The 20,044-nt window shown below is 55.1% G+C and overlaps 3 protein-coding genes across 3 annotated transcripts in view; 1 reads left to right on the forward strand and 2 right to left on the reverse strand.

Annotated features, from left to right (window-relative positions):
* The window catches only part of LOC106490780 (zinc finger protein 850-like), a 214,217-nt gene that overhangs the window by 93,657 nt on the left and 100,516 nt on the right, over positions 1-20,044 (forward strand).
* Positions 1-20,044, reverse strand: part of LOC136994708 (zinc finger protein 208-like) — a 206,892-nt gene that overhangs the window by 79,523 nt on the left and 107,325 nt on the right.
* On the reverse strand, positions 31-19,933 carry LOC136994676 (butyrophilin subfamily 1 member A1-like). The gene is made up of 9 exons (XM_067313604.1): positions 19,872-19,933; positions 16,184-16,300; positions 15,527-15,874; positions 14,365-14,646; positions 13,942-14,058; positions 1,751-1,771; positions 1,454-1,486; positions 675-1,130; positions 31-59 (listed from the first exon to the last, which is right to left on the reverse strand). The coding sequence occupies exons 2-9, from the start codon at positions 16,281-16,283 to the stop codon at positions 31-33; spliced, it is 1,386 nt and encodes a 461-aa protein (XP_067169705.1). The 5' UTR covers positions 16,284-16,300; positions 19,872-19,933.

The following is a 20,044-nucleotide window of genomic DNA, read 5'->3' on the forward strand; positions in this document are numbered from 1 at the left end:
TGCCTCGCCTCCACGTTCGTGTGCAAACCTTTATTGACCACAGTTCTGCTGAACACCAGCTTGGCAGGACACAGCGCGAGAGAAACAAGAGCCCAGACACCCTCCCCCCATTCAGCTCCAAGCACATGTCAAGGAAACCCAGGCACCTGAGGGACTGCGGGCACCTTGTGCCAGCAGAGTCCATCGAACTGCTGGTGCAAGGCCAGCGTGACAGAGGGGAGAGGAAGGTGGAGAGCCGGGGCAGAGCCTCTGCTCCTTCCTGGGCTCACATGCACAGCCCCGAGAGGTGCCAGTGGGCGAGAGCAGGGTTTGTGCCCCAGCAAAGGCAGCACAGGGCAGGGGAGAGGCCAGGACACCTGGGCGATTCAGGCAGGGCCTCTCACCCTCCTCACAGCCTCCCAAACCTCCTTCCTTCTCCAGGATGAGGAACAGAGCCTCAAGCCCCTGTCCCCCTCAGTCACTGCCTGCTCCCTGGGTTTGGGCAGAGCTGAGCTGACCATCTGCTGCTGCAGGAGCAAGGAGGGGAGCAGAAGGAGCATCTGGGGAAGGACGGGAGGCCTCTGCGGCTGGGGATGAGGTGGGGTGAGGTTTGTGTGTGGGGGGGGTGCTTTTGCTGGGGCCCAGCCACACTGCTCCTTTTTCCACACAAAACCAAGGGAGGATCCTCCCCTGACCCAATGAGGCTGACCAGAACCTGTAGATCTCATCCCCATTATCAGCATTGACAAATGTCACCTGCCCTTCTGTGCAGTCCAGACACACCCAGATCCTCTTGGGGACTGGAGACAAGGACAGGGGAGTGGGAGGGGATGTGAGAGCCTCAAACTTTCCCTTTCGGTACTGCACAGCCCAGATCCCTTCTGTAGGGCTTGGCTCAATTGGTCCCTTCCGCCTCAAGGACTCCTTGGCCACCCCCACGGACCAGTGTTGCTCAGCACCCACCTCTCCCTCCACCTCCCAGCAGTGCTTCCCCACAGTGAACACCTCACGGCCCAACACAAAGAACGAAGAATCAAATCTCTCATGGAAGTCTGGAAGGTCCTGCTGTGTCTCTCCCCATCTCACGCTTCTGCAGTCCTTGGCCAGTACAAGCTGGGGATGAGCTGTGTCTGGATCCAGGGAAACCTCCCCTGCAGGCACAAGAAGAGTCAGAGTGTCAGGGGCAGAGGCTCAGCCCTGGGCAGGGTTTACCCTCTTTGGGGAAGGGTCTGCCCCACTGAGGTGGAGACGCAGCACCTCCTTCCACCCAGGAGAAACAAGGACTGGGGCCCTCAATTGAGTTCATGGTGCAAGGTACAAGTTCTGCCCAGCCATGCACTGCCTGAGGACAGGGACTGCCCAGCACTGCCCCTGCACTGCCCAGAACCATTGCCCCCATGCACACAAAGAAAAAGAGCGTGATACCCCTGGGAGGAAAGAACGGGCAGAGGATTAAACAACAAAATGGCTTCACCTTGGTCTACAGGCAAAAAGTGTCTTCTCCACGCTGCAAGGAAAGACGAGAGCCGGTTACAACACACAGCCTGTCCCCAGGCAGGGCCACACTGTGGACATGGGCAGCAGAGAGGGTCCAGCCCTGTTCTGGTCACCCAGGGGTGGCCACAGTTCCCTGCACATCACACTGGGGTTTCCCCAGGGCCCAGCCACTGCACTGCTGCAGAGGACGGGCAAAGAGGGAAAGGGCTGAGCACCCGGAGCCTGGGCAAGGGCTCAGCTCTGTGTCCAGAGCTCATGGTGCAGGGAGACTCACCCAGTTCTGCAGCTTGTTCTCCTGGAAAAACAACAAAAGCAACATGTGATCAGAGCAGGGTCTTCTCCTGCCATGGCTGCTCCCTCAGGAAGGGGGAGAGCTCGGGTGTGGGTGCTGTGCACTAAAATCCCTTCTGTTTTGAGGGCTGGCTAATGTGAAAAGAGTGCATGCTCCTGCAGAAGGCCTCCGCACCAGCCTGCCTCCTCCCAGACCCTCAGCAGCAGCCAGCAAAACCAGCTCAAGGGTTTTGCAGAGACTCCTGAGTTCATCCTCCCTCAGGACAGAGCTCTGGGGGATCAGGCTGACAGACTGAGACCTTGCTTGGAAAGCACTGAACTTGGGACCATCATCAGGAAAAGCTACCTCTGTTCAGGAGGGAACAGATTTTTGCAGGGGTTTTACAAGTGGAACCAGGAAAAAGAGACTCACTCAGCTCCGTGGTTTTTCCCCCTAAAAAGCAAAAGAAAATGAAGAGTCATCAGCACAGGAGCTTCCCATTTCCGATGGACTACCGCAGGAGAAGGCATCCCTGTGGATGGCTGTGCTCCGCTCATTTTATTTCTCTCCCTCAGACCCAGGGAACAGCTAATGCCCAGACACTCCCAGAACATGCCCTGGGACCAGCCTACTGCACCCCTCTGCTCCATGGGCACACACAACCCCCCCGCCTCAGACAGGCCTTCTTGTAACCCAAATCATTGCTTCAGACAACATGCAAAAGGGATCAAGCCAGTGTCCATCACAAGGACACAACACTGTGAAAAGATTTCAGAAGGAGAAATGGGGAAAGACAACTCACCTAGATCTCTGGACTGTTCCTCTACAAAGAAAAGCAGAAGGAAGAGGACATTAGGAGGGGAACTGCCTTTGGAAGCACAAGCAACTCTGGAAGGGGCAGGTCCTGCTCTCTGCGTCCTTCCCCCCTTTTCCTTCCCGGATCCAGGAATGGGCAATGCACAGACACTCGCAGGCCACTAAGCCCTCACACTCTTCAAGCTCTCAGGCAATAACCCAAACCAAAAGGGAGTGTCCATCCCAGGCACACAGCTCTAGAAAGCTTTTTGAACTGGATGTGGAGGAAGAAGACTCCCTCATCTCTCTGCACACTTTCTCGGAAAAGCAAAGGGAAAGGAAGAGTCCATGCACCACAGAGCTTCCCATCCCCGAGGGACATCCGCAGGAGAAGGCATCACTGTGGATGGCTGTGCTCCCCTCATTTTATTTTTCCCCCCATTCCCAGGGAACAGCTAATGCACAGACACTCCCAGAACATGTCCTGGGACCAGCCTACTGCACCCCTCTGCTCCATGGGCACACACAACCCCCTGCCCCAGCCAGGGCTTCTTGTAACCCAAATCATTTCTTCAGACAACACACAAAAAGCATCAAGGCAGTGTCCATCGCAAGCACACAACACTGTGGAAAGGTTTCAGAAGTGGAAATGAAGAACAACGACTCACCCAGACCTCTGTACAGTTTGTCTACAAAGAAAAGCAGAAGGAAGAGGAGATTAGGAGGGGACCTGTCTTTGGCAGCACAAGCAATGCTGGAAGGGGCAGGTCCTGCTCTCTGCGTTCTTCCCCCCTTTCCCTTCCCGTACCCAGGGAACAGGTAATGCACAGACACGCGCAGGCCACTAAGCCCTCGCACTCTTCAAGCTCTCAGGCAATAACCCAAACCAACAAGCGAGTGTCCATCCCAGGTACACAGCTCTAGAAATCTTTTTGAACTGGCTATGGAGGAAGAAGACTCCCTCATCTCTCTGCACTCTTTCTCGGAAAAGCAAAGGAAAAGGAAGAGGCCATGCCCCACAGAGATTCCCATCCCCAAGGGACAACCACAGGAGAAGGCATCCTGAGGATGCCACTACTCCCCTCATTTTCTTTGTCCCCCCCAGACCCAGGGAACAGCTAATGCACAGACACTCCCAGAACATTCCCTGGGACCAGCCTACTGCACCCCTCTGCTCCATGGGCACACACAACCCCTCGCCTCAGCCAGGCCTTCTCGTAACCCAAACCATTGCTTCAGACAACACACAAAAAGCATCAAGGCAGTGTCCATCGCAAGCACACAGCACTTTTGAAAGGTTTCAGAAATGGAAATGCAGAAAGACGACTCACCCAGACCTCTGAACTTTTTCCCTAAAAAGAAAAGCAGAAGGAAGAGGAGATTAGGAGGGGACCTGCCTTTGGCAGCACAAGCAACTCTGGAAGGGGCAGGCCCTGCTCTCTGTGTTCTTCCCCCCTTTCCCTTCCCATACCCAGGGAACGGGCAATGCACAGACACGCACAGGCCACTAAGCCCTCGCACTCTTCAAGCTCTCAGGCAATAACCCAAATCAACAAGCGAGTGTCCATCCCAGGCACACAGCTCTAGAAAGCTTTTTGAACTGGATGTGGAGGAAGAAGACTCCCTCGTCTCTCTGCACACTTTCTCGGAAAAACAAAGGGAAAGGAAGAGGCCATGCGCCACAGAGCTTCCCATCCCGAGATAGATCCGCAGGAGAAGGCATCCCTGTGGATGGCTGTGCTCCCCTCATTTTATTTCTCTCCCCCAGACACAGGGAACAGGTAATGCACAGACACTCCCAGAACATGTCCTGGGACCAGCCTACTGCACCCCTCTGCTCCATGGGCACACACAACCCCCCGCCTCAGACAGGGCTTCTTGTAACCCAAATCATTGCTTCAGACAACACGCAAAAAGAATCAAGGGAGTGTCCATCGCAAGGACAAAACACTGTGGAAAAGTTTCAGAAGTGGAAATGCGGAAAGACAACTCACCCAGATCTCTGTACAGTTTGTCTACAAAGAAAAGCAGAAGGAAGAGGAGATTAGGAGGGGACCTGTCTTTGGCAGCACAAGCAACTCTGGAAGGGGCAGTCCCTGCTCTCTGCGTTCTTCCCACCTTTCCCTTCCTGTACCCAGGGAACGGGCAATGCACAGACACGCGCAGGCCACTAAGCCCTCGCACTCTTCATGCTCTCAGGCAATAACCCAAACCAACAAGCCAGTGTCCATCCCAGGGGCACAGCTCTAGAAAGCTTTTTGAACTGGATGTGGAGGAAGAAGACTCCCTCATCTCTCTGCATTCTTTCTCGGAAAAGCAAAGGGAAAGGAAGAGGCCATGCGCCACAGAGCTTCCCATCCCTGAGACAGAACCACAGGAGAAGGCATCCCTGTGGATGGCTGTGCTCCCCTGGCTTTATTTCTCTCCCCCAGACCCAGGGAACAGCTAATGCACAGACACTCCCAGAACATTCCCTGGGACCAGCCTACTGCACCCCTCTGCTCCATGGGCACACACAGCCCCCCACCTCAGCCAGGGCTTCTTGTAACCCAAATCATTTCTTCAGACAACACGCAAAAAGCATCAAGCCAGTGTCCATCACAAGCACACAACACTGTGGAAAGGTTTCAGAAGTGGAAATGCAGAGAGATGACTCACCCAGACCTCTGGACAGTTTCTCTACAAAGAAAAGCAGAAGGAAGAGGACATCAGGAGGGGACCTGCCTTTGGCAGCACAAGCAACTCTGGAAGGGGCAGGCCCTGCTCTCTGCGTTCTTCCCCCCCTTCCCTTCCCATACCTAGGCAACAGGCAATGCGCAGACATGTGCAGGCCACTAAGCCCTCGCACTCTTCAAGCTCTCAGGCAATAACCCAAACCAACAGGCCAGTGTCCATCCCAGGCACACAGCTCTGGAAAGCTTTTTGAAGTGGATCTGGAGGAAGAAGACTCCCTCACCTCTCTGCACTTTCTTGGAAAAGCAAAGGAAAAGGAAGAGTCCATGCCCCACAGAGCTTCCCATTCCCGATGGACAACCACAGGAGAAGGCATCCCTGTGGATGGCTCTGCTCCCCTCATTGTATTTCTCTCCCCCAGACCCAGGGAACACATAATGCACAGACACTCCCAGAACATGTCCTGGGACCAGCCTACTTCACCCCTCTGCTCCATGGGCACAGAGAGCCCCCTTCCTCATCCAGGCCTTGTTATAACCCAGATCATTGCTTCAGACAACACACAAAAAGCATCAAGGCAGTGTCCATCGCAAGGACACAACACTGTGGAAAGGTTTCAGAAGGGGAAATGCAGAAAGATGACTCACCCAGATCTCTGGATCCTTTCTCTAAAAGGAAAAGCAGAAGGAAGAGGAGATTAGGAGGGGACCTGCCTTTGGCAGCAGAAGCAGCTGTGGAAGGGGCAGGCCCTGCTCTCTGCGTTCTTCCCCCCTTTTCCTTCCCGTACCCAGGGAACGGGCAATGCACAGACACGCACAGGCCACTAAGCTCTCGCACTCTTCAAGCTCTCAGGCAATAACCCAAACCAACAAGCCAGTGTCCATCCCAGGCATACAGCTCTGGAAAGCTTTTTGAAGTGGATCTGGAGGAAGAAGACTCCCTCATCTCTCTGCACTCTTTCTCGGAAAATCAAAGGGAAAGGAAGAGGCCATGCGCCACAGAGCTTCCCATCCCCGAGGGACAACCGCGGGAGAAGGCATCCCTGTGGATGGCTGTGCTCCCCTCATTTTATTTCTCTCCCCCAGACACAGGGAACAGGTAATGCACAGACACTCCCAGAACATGTCCTGGGACCAGCCTACTGCACCCCTCTGCTCCATGGGCACACACAACCCCCCGCCTCAGCCAGGCCTTCTTGTAACCCAAATCATTGCTTCAGACAACACGCAAAAAGCATCAAGGCAGTGTCCATCCCAAACACACAACACTCTGGAAAGGTTTCAGAAGTGGAAATGCAGAAAGATGACTCACGCAGATGTCTGGCTGGTCCCGCTAGAAAGAAAAGTGGAACAAAGAGGAGATTAGGAGGGGACTTGCCTTTGGCAGCAGAAGCAACTGTGGAAGGGGCAGGTCCTGCTCTCTGCGTTCTTCCCACCTTTTCCTTCCCATACCCAGAGAACGGGCAATGCACAGACATGCACAGGCCACTAAGCCCTCGCACTCTTCAAGCTCTCAGGCAATAACCCAAACCAACAAGCAAGTGTGCATCCTAGGCACACAGCTCTAGAAAGCTTTTGGAACTGGATGTGGAGGAAGAAGACTCCCTCATCTCTCTGCACTCTTTCTCGGAAAAGCAAAGGGAAAGGAAGAGGCCATGCGCCACAGAGCTTCCCATCCCCGAGGGACAACCGCAGGAGAAGGCATCCCTGTGGATGGCTGTGCTCCTCTGGCTTTATTTCTCTCCCCCAGACCCAGGGAACAGCTAATGCACAGACACTCCCAGAACATGCCCTGGGACCAGCCTACTGCACCCCTCTGCTCCATGGGCATACACAGTTCCCTTCCTCATCCAGGCCTTGTTACAACCCATATCATTTCTTCAGAGAACACACAAAAAGGATCAAGTCAGTGTCCATCGCAAGCACACAACACTGTGGAAAGGTTTCAGAAGTGGAAATGTGGAAAGACTACTCACCCAGACGTCTGGATGGTCCCGCTAGAACGAAAAGCGGAGGGAAGAGGAGATTAGGAGGGGACCTGCCTTTGGCAGCACAAGCAACTCTGGAAGGAGCAGGCCCTGCTCTCTGCGGTCTTCCCCCCTTTCCCTTCCCGTACCCAAGGAACGGGCAATGCACAGACACGTGCAGGCCACCTCGCACTCTTCAAGCTCCCAGGCAATAACCCAAACCAAAAGGGAGTGTCCATCCCAGGCACACAGCTCTAGAAAGCTTTTTGACCTGGATCTGGAGGAAGAAGACTCCCTCATCTCTCTGCACTCTTTCTCGGAAAAGCAAAGGGAAAGGAAGAGGCCGTGTGCCACAGGGATTCCCATCCCCAATGGACAACCGCAGGAGAAGGCATCCCTGTGGATGGCTGTGCTCCCCTCATTTTATTTCTCTCCCGCAGACCCAGGGAATAGGTAATGCACAGACACTCCCAGAACATGTCCTGGGACCAGCCTACTGTACCCCTCTGCTCCATGGGCACAGACAGCCCCTCGCCTCAGCCAGGCCTTCTTGTAACCCAAATCATTGCTTCAGACAACATGCTAAAAGTATGAAGCCAGTGTCCATCCCAAGCACACAACACTGTGGAAAGGTTTCAGAGGAGGAAATGCACAAAGACAACTCACCTCGAACTCTGAACATTTTGTCTAAAAGGAAAAGCAGAAGGAAGAGGAGATTAGGAGGGGACCTGCCTTTGGCAGCACAAGCAACTCTGGAAGGGGCAGGCCCTGCTCTCTGCGTTCTTCCCCCCTTTTCCTTCCCGGACCCAGGGAATGGGCAATGCACAGACATGTGCAGGGCATTAAGCCCTCGCACTCTTCAAGCTCTCAGGCAATAACCCAAACCAACACATGAGTGTCTATGCCAGGGACACAGCTCTAGAAAGCTTTTTGAACTGGATGTGGAGGAAGAAGACTCCCTCATCTCTCTGCACTCTTTCTCGGAAAAGCAAATGAAAAGGATGAGGCCATGCACCACAGAGCTTCCCATCCCCGAGGGATATCCGCAGGAGAAGGCATCCCTGTGGATGGCTGTGCTCCCCTCATTTTATTTCTCTCCCCCAGACACAGGGAACACATAATGCACAGACACTCCCAGAACATGTCCTGGGACCAGCCTACTGCACCCCTCTGCTCCATGGGCACACACAACCCCCCGCCTCAGACAGGCCTTCTTGTAACCCAAATCATTGCTTCAGACAATACGCAAAAAGGATCAAGCCAGTGTCCATCGCAAGGACACAACACTGTGGAAAGGTTTCAGAAGGAGAAATGCAGAAAGATGACTCACCCAGATCTCTGGACAGTTCCACTAAAAGGAAAAGCAGAAGGAAGAGGAGATTAGCAGGGGTCCTGCCTTTGGCAGCACAAGCAACTGTGGAAGGGGCAGTCCCTGCTCTCTGCGTTCTTCCCCCCTTTCCCTTCCCATACCCAGGGAATGGGCAATGCACAGACACGCACAGGACACTAAGCCCTCGCACTCTTCAAGCTCTCAGGCAATAACCCAAACCAAAAGGGAGTGTCCATCCCAGGCACACAGCTCTAGAAAGCTTTTTGAACTGGATGTGGAGGAAGAAGACTCCCTCATCTCTCTGCACTCTTTCTCGGAAAAGCAAAGGGAAAGGAAGAGGCCATGCCCCACAGAGCTTCTCATTCCTGAGGGACAACCACAGGAGAAGGCATCCCTGTGGATGGCTGTGCTCCCCTCATTTTATTTTTCCCCCCATTTCCAGGGAACAGGTAATGCACAGACACTCCCAGAACATGCCCTGGGACCAGCCTACTGCACCCCTCTGCTCCATGGGCACACACAACCCCCTGCCTCAGCCAAGCCTTACTTTCACCCAAATCATTTCTTCAGACACGACGCTAAGGGAATCAAGCCAGTGTCCATCGCAAGAAAACAACACTGTGGAAAGTTTTCAGAAGTGGAAATGAGGAAAGAAAACTCACACATATATCTGGATCCTTTCTCTACAAAGAAAAGCGGAAGGAAGAGGAGATTAGGAGGGGACCTGCCTTTGGCAGCACAAGCAACTGTGGAAGGGGCAGGCCCTGCTCTCTGCGTTCTTCCCCCTTTTCCTTCCCGTACCCAGGGAACAGGCAATGCACAGACACGTGCAGGCCACTAAGCCCTCGCACTCTTCAAGCTCTCAGGCAATAACCCAAACCAAAAGGGAGTGTCCATCCCAGGCACACAGCTCTAGAAAGCTTTTTGACCTGGATCTGGAGGAAGAAGACTCCCTCATCTCTCTGCACTCTTTCTCGGAAAAGCAAAGGGAAAGGAAGAGGCCATGTGCCACAGAGCTTCCCATCCCCGAGGGACAACCACAGGAGAAGGCATCCCTGGGGATGGCTGTGCTCCCCTCATTTTATTTCTCTCCCGCAGACCCAGGGAATAGGTAATGCACAGACACTCCCACAACATGCCCTGGGACCAGCCTACTGCACCCCTCTGCTCCATGGGCACACACAACCCCCCACCTCAGCCAGGACTTCTTTTCACCCAAATCATTTCTTCAGACAGCATGCAAGAAGGATCAAGGGAGTGTCCATCGCAAGCACACAACACTGTGGAAAGGTTTCAGAAGTGGAAATGCGAAAAGATGACTCACCAAGATCTCTGAACCGTTCCTCTACAAAGAAAAGCAGAAGGAAGAGGAGATTAGGAGGGGACCTGCCTTTGGCAGCACAAGCAACTCTGGAAGGGGCAGGCCCTGCTCTCTGCGTTCTTCCCACCTTTCCCTTTCCGTACCCAGGAAACGGGCAATGCACAGACACATGCAGGCCACTAAGCCCTCGCACTCTTCAAGCTCCCAGGCAATAACCCAAACCAACAAGCGAGTGTCCATCCCAGGCACACAGCTCTAGAAAGCTTTTGGAACTGGCTATGGAGGAAGAAGACTCCCTCATCTCTCTGCACACTTTCTCGGAAAAGCAAAGGGAAAGGAAGAGGCCATGCGCCACAGAGCTTCCCATCCCTGAGACAGAACCGCAGGAGAAGGCATCACTGTGGATGGCTGTGCTCCCCTCTTTTTATTTCTCTCCCTCAGACCCAGGGAACAGGTAATGCACAGACACTCCCAGAACATGTCCTGGGACCAGCCTACTGCACCCCTCTGCTCCATGGGCACACACAAACCCCCGCCTCAGCCAGGCCTTCTTGTAACCCAAATCATTGCTTCAGAGAAGACACAAAAAGCATCAAGCCAGTGTCCATCGCAAGCACACAACACTGTGGAAAGGTTTCAGAAGTGGAAATGCAGAGAGATGACTCACCCAGACCTCTGGACAGTTTCTCTACAAAGAAAAGTAGAAGGATAAGGACATTAGCAGGGGATCTGCCTTTGGCAGCACAAGCAACTGTGGAAGGGGCAGGCTTGCTCTCTGCGTTCTTCCCCTCTTTCCCTTTCCGTACCCAGGGAACGGGCAATGCATAGACACGCGCAGGCCACTAAGCCCTTGCACTCTTCAAGCTCTCAGGCAATAACCCAAACCAACAAGCGAGTGTCCATCCCAGGTACACAGCTCTAGAAAGCTTTTGGAACTGGCTATGGAGGAAGAAGACTCCCTCATCTCTCGGCACTCTTTCTCGGAAAAGCAAAGGGAAAGGAAGAGGCCATGCCCCACAGAGCTTCTCATTCCTGAGGGACAACCACAGGAGAAGGCATCCCTGGGGATGGCTGTGCTCCCCTCATTGTATTTCTCTCCCCCATTCCCAGGGAACAGCTAATGCACAGACACTCCCAGAACATGCGCTGGGACCAGCCTACTGCACCCCTCTGCTCCATGGGCACACACAATCCCCCGCCTCAGCCAGGGCTTCTTGTAACCCAAATCATTTCTTCAGAGAAGACGCAAAAAGCATCAAGCCAGTGCCTATCGCAAGGACACAACACTGTGGAAAGGTTTCAGAAGTGGAAATGCAGAAAGATGACTCACCCACACATCTGGACTGTTCCTCTACAAAGAAAAGCGGAAGGAAGAGGACGTTAGCAAAGGACCTGCCTTTGGCAGCACAAGCAACTGTGGAAGGGGCAGGTCCTGCTCTCTGCGTTCTTCCCCCCTTTCCCTTCCCATACCCAGGGAATGGGCAATGCACAGACACGCGAAGGCCACTAAGCCCTCGCACTCTTCAAGCTCCCAGGCAATAACCCAAACCAACAAGCGAGTGTCCATCCCAGGCACACAGCTCTAGAAAGCTTTTGGAACTGCACATGGAGGAAGAAGACTCCCTCATCTCTCTGCACTCTTTCTCGGAAAAGCAAAGGGAAAGGAAGAGGCCATGCGCCACAGAGCTTCCCATCCCCGAGGGACAACCACAGGAGAAGGCATCCCTGTGGATGGCTGTGCTCTCCTCATTGTATTTCTCTCCCCCAGACCCAGGGAATAGGTAATGCACAGACACTCCCAGAACATGCCCTGGGACCAGCCTACTGCACCCCTCTGCTCCATGGGCACACACAACCCCCTGCCTCAGCCAGGCCGTGTTGTAACCCATATCATTTCGTCAGACAACATGCAAAAAGCATCAAGGCAGTGTCCATCGCAAGCACACAACACTGTGGAAAGGTTTCAGAAGTGGAAATGCAGAGAGATGACTCACCCAGACCTCTGGACAGTTCCTCTACAAAGAAAAGCAGAAGGAAGAGGACATCAGGAGGGGACCTGCCTTTGGCAGCACAAGCAACTGTGGAAGGGGCAGGCCCTGCTCTCTGCATTCTTCCCCCCTTTTCCTTCCCATAGCCAGGGAACGGGCAATGCACAGACACGCGCAGGCCACTAAGCCCTCGCACTCTTCAAGCTCCCAGGCAATAACCCAAACCAACAAGCGAGTGTCCATCCCAGGCACACAGCTCTAGAAAGCTTTTGGAACTGGATGTGGAGGAAGAAGACTCCCTCATCTCTCTGCACTCTTTCTCGGAAAAGCAAAGGGAAAGGAAGAGGCCATGTGCCACAGAGCTTCCCATCCCCGAGGGACAACCACAGGAGAAGGCATCCCTGTGGATGGCTGTGCTCCCCTCATTTTATTTCTCTCCCCCATTTCCAGGGAACAGCTAATGCACAGACACTCCCAGAACATGTCCTGGGACCAGCCTACTGCACCCCTCTGCTCCATGGGCACACACAACCCCCCGCCTCAGACAGGCCTTGTTGTAACCCAAATCATTGCTTCAGAGAGCATGCAAAAGGGATCAAGGGAGTGTCCATCACAAGCACACAACACTGTGGAAAGTTTTCAGAAGTGGAAATGTGGAAAGACTACTCACCCAGACCTCTGGACTGTTCCTCTAAAAAGAAAAGCAGAAGGAAGAGGAGATTAGGAGGGGACCTGCCTTTGGCAGCACAAGCAACTCTGGAAGGGGCAGGCCCTGCTCTCTGCGTTCTTCCCCCCTTTCCCTTCCCGTACCCAGGGAAGAGGCAGTGCACAGACACGCGCAGGCCACTAAGCCCTCGCACTCTTCAAGCTCTCAGGCAATAACCCAAACCAACAAGCGAGTGTCCATCCCAGGGACACAGCTCTAGAAAGCTTTTGGAACTGGATGTGGAGGAAGAAGACTCCCTCATCTCTCTGCACTCTTTCTCGGAAAAGCAAAGGGAAAGGAAGAGGCCATGTGCCACAGAGCTTCCCATCCCCGAGGGACAACCACAGGAGAAGGCATCCCTGGGGATGGCTGTGCTCCCCTCATTTTATTTCTCTCCCCCATTTCCAGGGAACAGCTAATGCACAGACACTCCCAGAACATGTCCTGGGACCAGCCTACTGCACCCCTCTGCTCCATGGGCACACACAACCCCCCACCTCGGCCAGGGCTTCTTTTCACCCAAATCATTTCTTCAGACAACATGCAAAAAGCATCAAGCCAGTGTCCATCGCAAGCACAAAACACTGTGGAAAGGTTTCAGAAGTGGAAATGCAGAGAGATGACTCACCCAGACCTCTGTACAGTTTCTCTACAAAGAAAAGCAGAAGGAAGAGGACATTAGGAGGGGACCTGCCTTTGGCAGCACAAGCAACTGTGGAAGGGGCAGGCCCTGCTCTCTGCGTTCTTCCCCCCTTTCCCTTCCCGTACCCAGGGAACGGGCAATGCACAGACACGCGCAGGCCACTAAGCCCTCGCACTCTTCAAGCTCTCCCTACTTATTCCACACCAGCAGCTCACAGCTGTGCAGGATCAGACTTAGCCTCTTTCCTTCACAATCAATACACAGCAATGGAACAAGTCCAGTCACCCTCCTTTCCTGGACAACTGTATATGAAGATGAATTCAAGTGAGTGGGGTGTATATGGAAGGTTTGTGCATCAATAGCAGCATAAGAGCCGCTCGCAGCACCCTGGCCACGTGCTTTCCCAGGCTGCACACCAACACGCAACATGTCCCCTGCCGTGTCAGCCTGCTGGGAAACTCAGCTGGGACGCTGCTAGAGCAGCTCTCAGCACAAGGGGGATTTTCCCCCAGCTCCTGGCCCAAAGCCGTGCTGCCTCTCCTCCCGCTTTGTCCCCCTGCCTTCTGCCGGGAGCCCAAGTCAGGTTCTCAGCACACTGCAGGCATGCTGCAAACACAGCCGTGATGCCCACGGGGGCAGCTCCCTTTGCACCTTAGCAGAGGTGGGTCAGGGCCTCCAGCTCTGTTGCAGCCTCACCCCTCCGCTCTTCACCCCTCCAAACAACATCCCTTTCCAACTAGATGGTTCCTCCCTTGGCCCATAACGATTTTACCTGTCTTCTTAAACAGACGAACACTGAAGAGAATTAAACCAAGTATCAGCACTAACAGAGCCACCAGCACCACTGCCAAAGTCACCTTCCAGGGATGGGCATCATGGAAGAAGGGAGCTAAGAAAGCAAAAGGAAAGGCTCATTTTACACTTCCAGGCCTGAGGAAAAGCCCATGTTTCCCACATGACTAAAAAAAGAAAAGGAAAAAGAAAGCCAGAATACAGCAAAGTGCAGCTGGGTGCAGCTGTGCTCCAGGGCAGAGGAGGGCTCCAGCTCTTCCCATGGGGTCCCTCTCCATTGAGCTCCTCTCTCTCTCTCTCTCTCTCACCACTCAGCACCACCGCTGACATTCATCTCCCCTCCACACACCTCCTAAGGGGACGTTCTCCCCCCGCTCCCCAACTGACACTGCAGGGAACTCACCTGATATGTGCAGAGACGACTCCTTCTCTTGGCCAAGGCGGCTGTTCCTCACCACACACGACAAGTCCCCGTCTGCCTCCCCCGTCACACTCAGGCTCTGTTGTATTTCGAACAGGCCCTGCTCGTTGCGGGAATGTCTCTGAGAGACCGAGGGCAGACGCTGCCCCCCAGGATCCTTCCACAGCACCTCAGGCTCCGGGAACCAGCCGGACGAGCGACACACCACCTGGATCCCTCCGCCCTGGTAACCCTCCAGCGAGACGAGCAGGGAAGAGCCTATGGCTGGGATGAAAAGGAGGTATCCTGGGTTGAGGACCGAGAGCATCCAGTCGAAAGGGGAAGTACTTTCCTATGCTCTGTGCAGACACCATCCACATCGCCGTCCAGCCAAGTCCGGAAGGGGCTGCAGGACCAGGCATTCACACACCCAGGGCGCTACGCACACAAGAACCACCCGCCGTTGCATCAGCGCCTTCAGGTCCCTGCACAAAGTGCCAACAGCCCTAAAGCTCCTGTCATCCTCCACAGCAGAGGAAGACTGGGCTCATGAGCTGTCAGCATCCCAAGGCCCTCTCTGAGCACCCACACTTGTTTAGTTAACCCCAGACATCTCCTGGCAACAAGTCAGGTCTCCCATCGCACAAAAAGCAAACCCAAAACAAAGATCCCAGCTAGCTGGACCTGCAAAGAGCTCTCCTCCCCACTCCAGCCATAAAATTTGGTTCAATCCTCTGTGCAGGTCACAAGTCAGGCTCTGTGCCAAAGCACCTGCTCAGCAGCCTCTCTCAAGCTTCAGCCTGTGTCTAGTGTCTCACAACACCATGAAAAAGACACCCGGAGACACAGCAGATTCCAGCAACAAAATCCCATCCGCACAATTCCCACACAGGCCACCAACAACCCTACTCATGCAAGATGGGTGCTCCCGCATGGGCATGGGTTCAGATGCTGAAGGGAAGAGCCCTCTTGGCCTCCTCCTCTTTCAAAGGCTCTTCTCTTTCACCCATAGAGCACCCACTCCCTCGATGCACTGGCAATTCCCCCATTCCCTGGGGGAGCATTTTCATACCCCTTTGAGTAAGCTGTACTTAGTGGCCTTGTCCAAAACTACCATCATGGAAATGCAGCTAAGGTGGAAAAGGCAGCTGAGCCACCAACACACCTGCCACTTGCAGTTCCACTGTAACTTCTGCATAACCAGCAGCACCTTCAACAGTGCAGACGTACGTTCCATCATCGGAGGGTCTGACACTGAGAATTCGCAAGTCCAGGCTTCCCCTGCTGAGGCCATCATGGGACAACACTGTCCTCCCTTGATATTCTCTCATCTGTTCTGCAAACAGGTCCACTCCATCCCAGTAATGATGCACTGTTTCAGCGATGTGGTGCCGGATCCACCTGACAGCCATGCCTTGAGCATTCAAGCTGGGAGAGAGCTGACAGGGCAGCACAATGCTCTGCCCCACGGTGGCAGTGAGAGGCTGGCCTGGTCCCAGCACATTCAGCTGCGCTGTGAAATGGAGGACACAGAGGAAAACCAGACACACACTGAGCTTTTGCATATGTGACTTGAATGCTCTGCATGAAAGGGGGATGAGTTTTGTGCGAGCGGTTGGGTGTGGGCATTGTAGCATCAGAAGGGAAAAGCAAAGACACTAGAGAAACTCAGGGAGGGAGTGGGAGGATGTGAAGGAGAAGGTGGTTTCCTGGAAAGATCCTCCTGCCCCCTCTGGAGTTGTCATCAGCCTGTAAAGGGCTCTCCACCTCCTGCTGATCATGTCAGCCCTGCAGCACCCGGCATGGGCCACGGCATTCCTACCTGATCCCAGATGGAGAACATGGAGAGTCACAAGATAACGCAGGACGCCCCGCAGATGGTTGGCGAGGCTGGAGCAGCCAGAGCCCAAGAGAAACTGCATCTCCCCTGAGGCTCTACCTGGAGAAGACGGAGGGGAAAGGAAAAATGAGGGGAACAGAGGGGCAGCTGGGGCCAAGGGGCAGCACTTCTCCAGGACACAGACACTCCAGAAATCCCACCAAATCCCCACCACAAACACGCAGCCAACACAAACTCCTCACTTCACAAAGTGGGAGCAGGCAGCCAAGGGGGCGAGTCAGGCTGAGCAGGGAGCAAGATGAGGCTTGGATGGAGGGAAGGGGGCAACATCATAGCTTGCATTTCTGCCTGCGGAGGAGAGTAGCAGAGCCCAGAGCTGCAGTCGTGGACCAGGAGCTTCCCTGCAACAGTCTCACACAGGTGGTGTCGCAGGGGACAGCAACCCAGGAGCTGCCTGGGCAGAGGAAGGTGCCCGGGCTGCCCAGGGCCTCGCAGAGCCCACCATGCCCTCCGGGCCACCTCCCAGCTCACCCCTCCCCACAGCCCAGGCTCTCGCTGGCCCTGCCTCCTCCACATGCTCTGCTTGCTCCCTTACTCTCACACTTCCTTCCACATTCACTCTCCCTTCCTTGTCGGGACCCAAACACAACGCCCACCCCACACACCCCACTCCTTTCCCCCAGCAGGAACGGCAGCGTGGGCAGGGCCATTGCAACTCCTGACCAAGGAGGAAATGGCTGTTCAAGGTTAACATGGAACTGCACTCGGCTACCTGGCAAGATCCCCGGGTGCAGGCGAGCTCTGCAGCCCCACACACTGCCCCACACTCCCTCACCAGCCTTCCCTGGGTGCAGGGGGCTGCCACAGAACTGAGCCAGTGCTCAGTCCTGATTCCTGACACAAAACAGACCCAACCCTGCACAAGGCTCTGTCCTGCAAGCCAGGACACACCACCAGGTTCTTCCCAACTGAGACCCAGCACACCCCGGGATCCCTCCATCCACCTGCTGTGAGCAAGCTGGGCACGCAGGAGCTAGGGGTGCTGCAGACAGAAAAGGAGAGATTTGCATTTAGAAGGGAGCTTTCTGGAAAGAGAAGTCACTCACCAGACATGTCTGAGCTGCACAAGGTTCCAGGGTGCGCCCAACCGCTCCAACCTTTGCTCCCTTGGACGCACCCTCCGAGGGATTGTCCCCAGGAGGCAATGGGGCAGGCTCTCCAGATGCTGCAGGGTTGGGCTGCTTACTTTGCACATAGCCCCGAGACTCCAGCAAGCATAAGGAACTTGTGTCTGGCAGAGGGATCCCTGTGCAGTTCAGTTCCCTTCCACCCCCACCACTGACCCAAAGCCCTCCCTGCAGCACACATGGAAGCAAAGAGCCCGGGGTCATGGGGGGCTGAGTGGGCAGTGAGACATGGCCAGGAGAGAGGGCAATCAAGAGGGCCAGATCCCAGTGGCATTTCCTCCTGGGGGGACAGCAGTGGCCAGAGAGGGTGGCCCTGCTGGAGCTGTCTCACCAAGGTGGCATCACAGGGGACAGCAGCATGGGAGGCACCAGCCCTTCCTTCCCACCATGCACACACATAGCAATGGCAGTGTGTGCAGGGTGGCTGCTGCTTCAGATGGAGGAGGAATGGATGGTCCAAGGGCAGGTGGGGGCCATGAGGAGCTCCCGGGCAAGATCCCTGGGCAAGGTGATCTCTGCAGCCCCAGACACTGCAACACTCTCAGCTACTGGTGTCAGTCCCAGGAGGAAGGCAAAGAGCAGAGCCAAAGCCTGGGCAGGGCTCAGTCCTGTACACTAGGACACACAGACGGGGTCTACAGCCAGGAAAAACCATTCCTCTGGATCTTTCCATCACCCTGCTGTCCTCAAAGGAAGTCTAGGGCATCAAGCAAGTCCATGGGGAGGAGGCAGGGCCAGGGAAACCAGCCCATGGGTCAGGGTCCAAACCAGCAAGGTCCATGGCCAGGCACGAACACAGCTGGGACCAAGCTGCAGAGCAGAGCAGTGCTCCTCCAACACAGCTGGGAAGGGGCTGAGGGCCCAGAGCTCAGCTTAAATGGAGCCCAGGGCCATGGGCAGGGTATGGGTGGGGGTCCCAGGTGGGACTGCTCAGGGCCATTAATCCCTATTAGTGCCCTTGGGGTGCTGACACAGGGGAGAGGGAAAGACCTCCTTTTAGAGGGGCTTATGCAGAAAGATGAGTCACTGGTGCCAGAGAGCTACAGCGCCACACATTTATTGCATTTCTCTATAAAGCTGATCTTTAGCATTTTCTAATTACTTTTTCATTTTATGGTGTGCAGATTTTCCATTTCAACGTCCTTTTTAAAAGTTTTCAAACTTCATTCCAATCTGAATCAATAGCAGGCTCAGCCTCAGCCGTTACAAGCATTTCCGAAAGTCAGCCCCTGCCTGAGAGAGAAAAAGCTGAAGAAAGATGCCTTGTGAGAGAGCAGAAGCCACAGCAGCTCTGTGCAACCAGAACAGCCCCAACATAACACATGGGAAAACACTGAAGGGCCCACAGGGTTGCACCAGAGGACTTCGGGCATGCATACCTGCTCTCCAGAATACACCCGGGACCTTCCCTGCCGCACTGAGGGTCCCTTTGCACTCAAACAACGCCCACCTCAGCACCCTCGCTGGGCCCCAGACCAGCCATATGATCCCCTTAGCTCCCTTCGGTTGTCCGTGCTTTTCCTCCCTCACAACACAGCTCTTCCTCAGAGCACGAGTCAGCTCACTGAGCAGGTCCAGGGTGCAAGACGAGCTCTGGAGTAAAAGACTCACTCCTGGATGCTGCACACGTAAGACGGCTTGGTTACACTACAGCATTAGGCTTTGCAGGAATGCAAAGGAGGCACCAGTGCCGCTGTCTGCTCCTCGGATCTCAAAAGGAAGAAATGTTGCCTCCATCAAATTCCTTTTGGCTGCAAAACAAGAGGGCAGGAGATGAGGTGCCAGCACACCTCCTTTCCTCCCAAACAGTCACATCCAGCAGCAGCACGAGCAGCGGGGTTCAGCCAGCCCCTTACCCACCAAGGCAAAGCGCTTAAATGGACGGGTTGCTTCCTGCGTGCAGAGAGAAGAAAAGGGCGACTGTCACCGTGGCTCCCAACACCTGCACCCGACCCACCAGGAGCCCCAGCGCATCAGGCACTGCACGGGCGTCTCGGAGCCACGTCGCTGTCCCAACCCTCGCTGCTGGCTGCACTGCTCGCCCGGAGCCTTGCAGACATGCAGGGCACCTGCTCGTGGGCCCTGGGCCGGCAGCAGCCTCACACCAGAGCTGCCGGATCCCCTGTCATGGGCTGGGGGAACCGAGAGGAGCCCACAGCCAGGCTTCCTCCCCACCCTGCCTCAGCACTGTACTTAGGCATGCAAAAAAGCCTTAGGTTTTTCAGTGGCCCAGCCCCACCACCCAGGCTGCGGGCAAGAGCCTCCACTCACTCACCCGCTGCGGGTTTGTAGCCCTTCTCTGCTCTCCCTGCAAAGACGAGGCAGGCACCAGCTAAAGCCGCTCCCCGGCAGCAATCGGCAAGGGGCTAAGCCGCAGTTCCCAGCACGGCTCACGTCTCCTCCAGAACAGCCCTGCTCCCACCCCACGGCTCCCCACGCCTCCCTCGCCCAGCACCCGGCACCCCACACACCCCGCGTCTCACCTTCCTCCCCGCTCCGCACCCACCGCGAGCCCAGTGCCCACTGATGGCCGGACAGCCCCTTGCTTGAGCTCTTCTTCCGGACCACGAAGCCGGCAGCCGCCACGATGACGGTGAGGACAGCAGCCAGCCCGGCAGGGATGAGGAGGAGCAGGGTGTTCTTCGGCTCTGGAACC

Source organism: Apteryx mantelli, chromosome 32 (genome assembly GCF_036417845.1).
Source record: "Apteryx mantelli isolate bAptMan1 chromosome 32, bAptMan1.hap1, whole genome shotgun sequence".
Taxonomy (NCBI): Eukaryota; Metazoa; Chordata; class Aves; order Apterygiformes; family Apterygidae; genus Apteryx; species Apteryx mantelli.

Coding starts and splice junctions, on each gene's coding strand:
- LOC136994676 (XM_067313604.1), bottom strand. CDS start 16,283: ATGCAGTTTCTCTTGGGCTCTGGCTGCTCCAGCCTCGCCAACCATCTG. Junction 1,131..1,453: donor CTTTTTGCCTGTAGACCAAG/GTGAAGCCATTT, acceptor TTGTGCCTGCAG/GGGAGGTTTCCCTGGATCCA. Junction 60..674: donor GTTCTGGTCAGCCTCATTGG/GTCAGGGGAGGA, acceptor TGTCCTGCCAAG/CTGGTGTTCAGCAGAACTGT.